Here is a 10,100-nt window from a genome sequence, read left to right on the forward strand (position 1 = left end):
AGCCTGACAAGCTTTTACTGGTCAATAACATGCATAGAAACCATAATCTTTTGGTATACTTTACAGAATGTGATTGGAAATTGTGAACAAATAAAACATTTAATTGTAGGTCTTGCTGCTAGTTCATTAAAGCTGGCCAGAGCGTACAAGGTCTTTCAGAGTTTGTCATAAGTCTGTTATGGCTTAGCTTCAACTGCCTCTTGCACAGTACAATCGCATATTGAAATCATGTTTCATGCTTTGGGTTTCCTCATTTCTCTGGACACGGTTGTCATAGAGGATCCGTAAATTCTCAGCACTAGAAAATAACTGGCGAATCGGTGATGCATTGCAGTGTTCGGTGGACAGAGCGGGGAGGATCATTTGCGTTTGAAAGCTTATTACCAGCTCTCAGCAGGGTGGATAAAGGGGACACACACCCATCTTCACCCTAGTACTGCACACTTTATGCCTTGCTGATATGCAGGCTGACGTTTTCGAATGCTTGAGCAAACACACTGATTGAAATTGGGGTTGCGTTGAGCACACAAAGATAAAACTGATTTCGCAAAAAGCCAGCCATTTGGAAGCTTCTGAGATTGCAAGACGCTGAACTGGGGGAAAAGCCCCATTTCAAATGCCAACGTCTGGCTTCAGGTGGGTCCAGAGGAAAAACACAGCAGATGAGGTGAGGAAAGGAAGAGTGCAGCTTTGTGGTCCAAATGAACTCTAAAGTCAAGTTTCAGATTGGTTCCACCATGTGCAATGTTTTGAGATTAATTTCATCCATCATACTTTGCAAGCTGCATTGTCTTGAAGCTAAAATAAAAATAAAAAGGCAGAAAAATTATGATGACAATATTGGGTTCCACAAAGCCTTCAAAGCTTAAAGCAGGATTCCCACACCTTGGTTAGCTTCAAATTCAAGGACCTTTCAAAGACTTTCCAGGTCATATACCCTCAAATTCAAGGACGTAATTTGGTGACACATTTCAATAAAAAGTTTTCATGTTTCAAACATGTTTCATGTTTCATTTTTAGCCATATGACAGAGATCTGATATTCTATTTGTCATGAATGTGTGTACCTAACGTAAATCAAGCAAGCTAGTAGGCATAGGCCACGAAGTATTGGCAAAAATAACCCTGGAATTTTTTCCAGAAAACTTCTTGCGCAAAATAAATTCAAGCACCTGTAACCATGTATGTTAATTTTCAAAAACTTTCCAGGGCCTTGAAATTTTTTTTTTTTTTTTTAGTTTCACAAACTTTCAAGGATTTCAAGGACCCGTGGGAACCCTGTTAAAGAAATAGTTCTCTTTAAATGAAAGTTAAGTGAAAATAAATGATTATTTTCAATAAAACAAAAGAGAGAAAGAGCCTGCACAAGTTCCGAATATGACGAAAGTACGTTAATTTCGATATAAAGAAAAAAAGAGACACAACATAATACAACAAAGCACATGGATCTCTCTCCTAACGAGATGACGATCTGAATCAGGTGTGTTAAATAAGGGAGACACACAAAATGTGCAGAGCAGTGGGTCCCCAGGACCAGGATTGAAAACCACTGGTCTAGACCACAGTGATAGGTAGGTTTAGGGCTAGGTCATTCGAACAAATTCATACAAATTTGGGAACTACGGTGACGTACAAAACCAATATCACATAAAACATACCATATGTATGTTCATCTGTTCTGGGAAAAAAAAAACATTTTAACATTGTTTTAGCGCAACTTATTAGACGTTTCACATCGAATATGTCATGAAACGTACATGGTGGTAAGCATTTTGCGTCTTGCGAAAAAGTTTCCACAGGTACGTTTTCATCGTGGAGTTGCTTTTTTGGAAAGTATTAAAACAACACAAGGATAGCGGATGTCAGTACAGTAATGCTGGTCCCATCTTATGTCCATGCAAGAGTTATTGTACAATCTCAAAGATATTAGTCAGATATTACGTCATTATACCCCAGTGTTTCCTGTACGCAAACAAATGACTGTTATGCAGGAGTTCTTTTAAATAAGTCAGCCAAAAAGATTCACAAAGCAGTTTCAAACTCACTTGTGACACAAGAAAGTGGGACATATCCTTCGCTACTTCTGTTACATCAAAACTTTAAGTATTGCTATACTGAATGCAGATTATATTAATTTGTGAAGCCAATATTGAAATAAATCATGGAACAAATAATTCCCTACCTCTGAACATAATACAATAGCTCTGTGTGAATAACAAACCTTAAACCTTGCTTAAAAATAGCTTTCTAATGTGTGACCCTGGACCACAACCGGTCATAAGAGTCCATTTATTCAAACCTCAGTTTAAAAATGGACCCTTATGACCAGATTTGTGGTCCAGGGTCACACATATGCTTTCCATTGATATATGGTTTGTTAGGATAGGACAATGTTTGGCTGAGATACAACTATTTGGAAATCTAAATTCTGAAGGTGCAAAAAAATCTAAATATTGATAAAATCGCCTTTAAAGTTGTCCAAATGAAGTTCTTAGCAATGCATAATACTAATCAAACATTAAGTTTTGATATATTTACGCTGAGAAATCTACTAAATATCTTCATAGAACATGATCTTTACTTATTATCCTAATGATTTTTGGCATAAAAGAAAAATCGATCATTTTGACCCATACAATGTATTGTTGGCTATTGCTACAAATATACCTATACTTACTCCTCCGTCACATTTGATTTGTGTTCACATACACTCAAATATGGTGTGCCAAGATGCATTGCAGCAGATTTGCCATTAACACAAAATTACATTTTAAAGCTTTGGCAGAGGAGCAAGAGTTTGGTCCGTTTCTTACACAAAGCTATCAGTGGTTTCAGAAGACTTACAATTTAGCGCATTAGTTACATGGACTACTGCTTTTGCAACTTTCATAATATGGACAAAAACAGTCAAAACACACTGTTTTGTGTTCTAATGAATAAAGTAAGTCAGATTTACAACAATACATGGGTTTGCAGAATTGCCCTATGAAACTGTGAAAGACTTACTCAAACAAAAATAGCACTAATAGTTAAAACCAACATAAAAACATATAAAAGCATAATTATGTGTATAAACTGTGATGTGAGGAAGTTATATACACCCCCATAATGTAATAAACACAATATTTCTACACATACTGTGCTATTACATAATTATTTTTCAGCCTTTCGGTCCGTCAGTCAGTCAGTACTGAAATCCACCAGCTGGCCATGTCTGTCCTCGAATATTCTTTCAAATATATCCTGCTCTCAAAAATGTAGCGACGGAAGACACGCTGAAATTTTTAGATGCCACCAGTTCACCTCATCCAAACTAACTCCATGTTCAAAGGCTTTAGCATCGAGCACAGACATGTTCTGAGGAAGGACGCGTATAGGGAACCAAATCTGCCTCCTCCCTGTGCTGTTTTTTTTTCTCCTCAGCCTTTGTCAACTGTGGTTTTGAGGGAAGGGGATGAATATTCGCATAGGGTTTCGTTGGGCTACGTTTTACTTAATCTGGGACCGACTGGCACACCTCTCTTCAGTCTTCTCCTCACGACGAACGAACGAAATATCCGTCCGGTGTTTAGTCACAGAGAGATGTCTGAGGATGCGCATCAATACCTTATTCATCCGTTGTCTCTCCACGGAGCCCGTCTTTGAATGTTTCACCCCGAGCATGAATGGAGCTGCTTGAGGATATACGACCTTTTCATCGGGTTTTAGGGAATTATGAACCCCTCGACATCTGAACACATGAATTAAAGCGATAAAACGTCTATGACGGGCGTTACGGGACGACTACGCAAAACCATCGCGGCATATGGTGATTTTTTTCCCCTTTTGTTTAATTTTTCGTCATGTTCTCATACAGCTTATATGAGGCAAGTATATCCAAGTATTTATTTCACGATATTCTCGAGCCTACTGGGTGTCTGAAATGCTCGTGCTGGAATAAGGGAGAAGTTGGTCATATAGTCGACAGTCAGATCGGATCTGCTATTTTTTTTATTTCCAACTGAATACCGAGTTGTGTTGCACTGCGGTAAATCAGAACTCGACGCGCGCGGTCGTCGACGGCTGCCTTTCAAACCGATCATAATAAGCATGCATATGGTATTGTGGGTGAGATTGCAATTAATGCATCTCTACAGGTGCCCGAACCGGTGGCAGTTTCTGAAAAGAACTGATTTTGTAACCTGTCTACATTCTAGATGCTGGTTTGCACGAACCTTTGCTGATTTTCCCAAGGGAAAAACAAAATACCTCAGGCTTGTGTAAAAGCCTGTAGGAAGCAGTTTAGTTGTAGGAGTTTGGCTGCATTAAAACGTGAAGTAGTTTCTCACAGCGTCATATTGCAATGAACGACCGATTAAGACTTGCATTGTGAAGCATAGTGCAGAATGCAATGTTACATATATTTTAAAAGCATATTTGTCTTTGCTATAAACTAATTTAAAGTTAAAGTTAGATCAAATTCTTTAAATTGTTTTTAACTCACTCTGAGAATTTTCTTTCCCCCCCCCCCCCCCCCCCAGCTTCATCTTTGTCGATAGGATCAAATCGAACTGCATCATCTAAATGAAGTTACCCAGCCATGCAATGTTCCTGGAAGGCTGTGATTCTGCTTGCATTGGTGTCCATAGCGATCCAATACACAGCAATCAGGACTTTCACGGCTAAACCTTTTCATATATGCCCTGTTCCCAACCCTTTGAACTGTGGCTTGGGACAGGATGTGGAGTCCTTCGATCGGATGTGCGACGAGTACCCGTATTTTAATTACAACTCCTCCAGGAAGACTCACATCCTCATCTTGGCGACCACCCGTAGCGGCTCCTCTTTCGTTGGACAGTTATTCAACCAGCACTCAGATGTGTTCTATCTCTTTGAACCGCTCTATCATGTCCAAATGACCTTAATCCCTCACGTTTCTCCCAGCAGATATGCTGTTGAGCGCAGAGTGACACTGGGAGCCAGTCGTGACCTTCTTAGAAGCTTGTACAACTGCGACTTGTATTTCTTAGAGAGCTACATCAAGCCGCAGCCGGCAAACCATACCACGGATAAACTGTTTCGACGAGGAGCCAGCAAAGCCCTCTGCTCTATGCCGGTCTGTGATGCTTTCAGCCCCAGCGACGGCAATATCGAAGAGGGGGATTGTGTTCGAAAGTGTGCCTCTCTTAACTTGACCCTCGCTACCGAATCGTGTCGGGAAAGACGGCACATGGCCATTAAAACAGTGCGTATTCCAGAGGTCAATGATCTCAAGGCACTTATTGAGGACCCTCGGCTTAATCTAAAAGTTATCCAGCTGGTGAGGGACCCGCGTGGGATATTATCTTCTAGGATTGAAACATTTCGGGACACATACCGCCTATGGCGGATCTGGCGAGCCACAGGCCGCAAACCATACAACTTGGATTTGACTCAGTTCACGACAGTGTGCGACGACTTTCTGAACTCGGTGTCCACGGGCTTAAGCCGACCGCCGTGGCTTCGTGGACGGTACATGCTGGTGAGATATGAGGACCTGGCCAGGAACCCACTCCAAAAAACCAAGGAGGTTTACGAATTCCTTGGCATTCCTTTGGAAAAAAGCGTGGTGGACTGGATACATAACAACACGAGAGGCAATAACGACGTGTCAGCAAAGCATAAGTACGGCACATTGAGAGACTCGGCGGCCAATGCAGAGAGCTGGAGGTTGAAATTGTCTTATGACATAGTTGATTACACACAAACTGTTTGTCAGCACATTTTAGACGAGCTCGGCTACAAAGCTGTCAGCTCCCCCGAGGAGCTGAAAAACATGTCGCTCTCTCTCGTTGAGGACAAAACCTTCATACCTTTTTTGTAACAAAGGTAATCATGTGCACGCACAACTATTTTTCTACATTTATATTCTTGCCTTAATGTGATTGACATTTGCACTATGAACTTTTTCTACTTCGGAGACTCCCTCGCAGTCACCCTATGATTTTCTGAACAGCACAAGAACCAAAACACTTAGCTGTAAAGAGATCTCAACTTCACCTTGATTGCAGTGAGATAGTAATGTTCATTATTTATATATTAGAGCAGAGCACCACACTATTGACAAAGAAATTCTGTATGCTGGTCATTGCTTTGACAACAGTGAATGTGAATATTTTGTCAGTCGAAGAACCCAGACTATTCTTAAGAAATCTTTAATGTGGGACTAAAATGCTGTCATGTATAATAACAGCCGTGCAATAAAATTGTGAATGTCACAGTCAGACTATTTCTCAGGTTGTTTCTCAGTGTGAAGTCTTGTCTGCCATAGTTTTTGGGGGTTAAGCTTGTCTTTGGTTTGGTTTTAGAAGGCATAATGCCTTGGTGCTACTGTATCTGGATAAAAAAGCTAATATAAAGTGAAGACTTCAAATCATGCACTTCATTCTGCTTGGTGGTTATGATTTACAAATAAGTTGAAAAGTTCAATCTGTTATTGCTGTTACGTCACAATGATATATGGGGTTTTATGTTAGATTTTGCGCAATGCCATGATACTACTTCAGAGAAATCCAATGCAATCCAAGTTTTTAGAGAGGACAATTTGGTAGTTTAATGTAATTTAGAGATTTTCTTATGAAATGCATGAAAGTATACATTCTTTAGTGGCTGTCCTCATCATCATATCACTAATTTTCTTTGATTCAGTGCATTTTGTATTTGGTGTCCATGGAACATTGTTTGGCTCAATGTATGTGAAAGAGACATTTGCTATTTTTGAAATCTTAATAAATGTAGAAAAGCATAAATAAGATGTAAACCACTTTTTTATGTATAGATGAGCATGAACATTTTCAACTCTTGTACTCTGGCTTGGTTTGTCACAATGGCCTTAATTTGTTTTAATCCTTCATGGATTTTACATAATCTTCATAATCTGGATTCACATTTAGGTCTTTAAAATCTAAATCGCTAACCCTCATTCAGTTTTAATGGGGAATATTAATGGTTCAATCTTCAATTTTAGATTAGTGGCAGCGAGTATGAAGAGGGTACAAGGATGAATTCTCTTTCATTCCATGAGATTGCCATCAGATATACATTTTCCACAGTCATGTACCGTAGACATTGCTGTCTTAATATCATACAAAATCTCATTGTATAGACTCTTCTTGCTTCTTTGATTTTTCAGGACATCCAGGAAAAATTGCCCCCCCTTGTGGTGTGAACAAAATATCTAATCATGTCTACTTTGGTAATTGAGCTGAATTGAACATATGGACGGATTACTTCTTTGTTTTAGACAAGCCAGCTAAGTCATTTCCGGTCAACTGTACTGTTTTCCATAATAGGAGTGTACTTTGCTCGTTTTTCCCTACATAATCCATTCACAATCGAAGAAAAGTTTTGTTTGTCTAAGGACCAAACGTCCATGTATGCAAGTAAATCGGCTAAATATGAACGAGCCATTGCTATGATTGACAGTAATAACGAAACATCTGACAAGCTGATGTCAAAAAAAGAGCTGTGCAATAAATGATTCAGACTAAATTCAGAGTAAAAAAACTACAGCAGTAACAAGTTTGTGTTGGTTATAGGTTATTTAATAGTTTTTACAGTTCAAGATAAAGCTTATAAGATGTAGTTATTAAATGATATAAAATATTTAAAATTCATATCGAGTGCATTATTTAATTCTTATACCATTAATATTTAACTTATTTAATTTGTACTGAACTATAAACTTAAGTTAAGAACTATAAATATTTAAATAATTCATCCTTACAGGCTGTTTGTGTCTGAGCTTATTTATTTATTTGAATGACTTTCTGCACTTGCTATACTATATACTTCAGTAAAAGTACTACAATTTATTATACTAGTAATTTTATAATAAATCGAAAAGCAAGAGGTCTTCAAAAAACTAGGGAGCTGAAATGGCAGCTGCAGCCAATGATTGATCCTCTGCTGCCATCTTTTGGTTATATGGGTAATTTCATGTCATTTTCATCTTAAAAAGACGTTTTCCGTGAAAAGACATTTTTCCCATGTGGTCTTTATGAATGAAAAGTGAATCTTTGAAATTAATTTTATTGCACAGCTGTAGAGTTGAAAAATATTAAAGGCTTTAAAATATTAACAAGATTTTAAAAATGTGCTCATGACTATGAAGGCAAGTTACTGATTATCGAGAATACGAAGATGTCCTTGAAGAGAAGTATCGCTAGTTAGCAAACGTTAGCCTAAACACTTTTAAATGTACAACTATGCAGGTATTCTCCTGGGATTCCCAGGATCGGCATTTAAATTATGTTGTTAAATAATATGAAACTGAATGTTCATGCCGCTATCATTATTTACCATGTTGCAATTATTATTTTTCTCAGTTTCTGATAAGAACGAGGCAGTAGAGAAGTGTCCGCCTATATATAGCACATATAAAATGAGCTTTAGCGGAAGTTTACGAGCTGGCTTATCATTTTGCGGAAGTTCCTAAGAACGCTCTGTGCATATGGTCAATTGTCAAGTCATACATACTTAAAATGGTATTTTTCTGTGCAAGACTGATAAAGACAGTGATTATAATACATCGCAGGACAATACAGGATGATAATAGTGAGAGTAGACAGTGAGGCACATATGAACTTATATACACTGACCAAAATTATAAACAACACTTCTGTTTTTGCCCCCATTTTTCATGATCTGAACTTTTTTTCTATGTACTCAAAAAGGCCTATTTCTGTCAAACATTGTTCACAAATCTGTCTAAATCTGTGTTAGTGGGCACTTCTCCTTTGCCGAGGGCATCCCAAACATGCTCAATGGGTGACATGTCTGGTGAGTATTCTGGCCATGCAAGAACTGTGCTTTTCTTTGCTGTTCTGCAGGTCTGTATGTTAATTAAGTTCTGACACCCCTTTGTCTGAGATGGTTCTCAGTAGGACCGTTTCCATTACAGATTTGCGCAAAATTTTGGCGCTATTTTATAAATGTCGATTATAAAGTATTGCGAAATGATTGCGTTTCCACTAATCAATGTTATGCGACCCGAAATGTCATTTTTCCTCTCGCGATAAGTCATGGCAACAGATTTTTGTGGGATTTGGGCTATATTTAATCGAATGCGACCTGTAAATGCGAAAAAAAAAGAAAGTTTCCATTGCTGTTTTGTGAAATATTTTTTTCAAATTGCCTGAAAAACCACCTCTTGTGAGTGTAAGACTTTTTTGCGATATATGAGAGTTTTTGCGCAATTGATGCATCTCCATTAGGCGTATTTTCAATTCGCAATTTCAATTTGTGCAATTTAAAGGGTAATGGAAACGCAGCTACTGTCTCACACCCGCTCCCATTCTACAATTGGTCACCTTTTGCTCAGGATGTGATTGTCCCAAATGGTCTAAACCAGGGGTGCTCAATCCTGTTTCTGGAGATCTACCATCCTACAAAGTTCAGCTCCAACCCTCATTAAACACACCTGAACCAGCTAATTAATTTCATAGGCAGCACTTGATAATTACCAGTGTTGGTCATCTTACTTTAAAAAAGTAATTAGTTACAGTTACAAATTACTTCTCCCAAAAAGTAATTGAGTTAGTAACTCAGTTACCACATTGTAAAAGTAATTAGTTACTCAGCAAAGTAACTGTGACGTTGTTTTTTATGTTCTATAACGCTATTACGTTCTATAACATCTTTAATATCAAAGATGTTTATATTAACTGATTGAAAAATAAAAACACTATATACAGTATTATAGAACATTTGGTATTTATTTGAGCTCAATAGATTGCAGCCTGCTATATGATATGCATAGAAATAAAAACATATAAAAAATAAATATTGTGCAAAATAAAGACACACAAATGTAAACTTGGGTAAGACGTCGATAAAGTCTTTTTTCCTGGGCATAGCGTGCATGTAACATAAACATTCTTGCCTTTAATTCCAATTAACGAGAAGTAGTGCCGGTACTTCCAGTTCGCGAACGCTACCTTTGAATTTCCCCGGCTCGTCGCCATTGTCACTCACGCTGTCTTGTGTTGGTAGTCAGAGCGTGCAGTGACTGAGACAGCGTGAGCAGGGCACCGCCCACCCAGCCAATCATCATCGCATTTGCAACGGTGTCATCATACCCAC

At 38.3% G+C, this 10,100-nt stretch overlaps 1 protein-coding gene across 1 annotated transcript; it reads left to right on the forward strand.

Moving 5' to 3' along the window:
• The first annotated feature begins 2,724 nt into the window (after positions 1-2,724).
• Positions 2,725-6,241, forward strand: LOC141301821 (carbohydrate sulfotransferase 1). The gene is made up of 2 exons (XM_073832017.1): positions 2,725-3,865; positions 4,520-6,241. The coding sequence occupies exon 2, from the start codon at positions 4,579-4,581 to the stop codon at positions 5,839-5,841; it is 1,263 nt and encodes a 420-aa protein (XP_073688118.1). The 5' UTR covers positions 2,725-3,865; positions 4,520-4,578; the 3' UTR covers positions 5,842-6,241.
• Positions 6,242-10,100: the final 3,859 nt, after the last annotated feature.

This window comes from Garra rufa, chromosome 25 (genome assembly GCF_049309525.1).
Source record: "Garra rufa chromosome 25, GarRuf1.0, whole genome shotgun sequence".
NCBI classification, from domain to species: domain Eukaryota; kingdom Metazoa; phylum Chordata; class Actinopteri; order Cypriniformes; family Cyprinidae; genus Garra; species Garra rufa.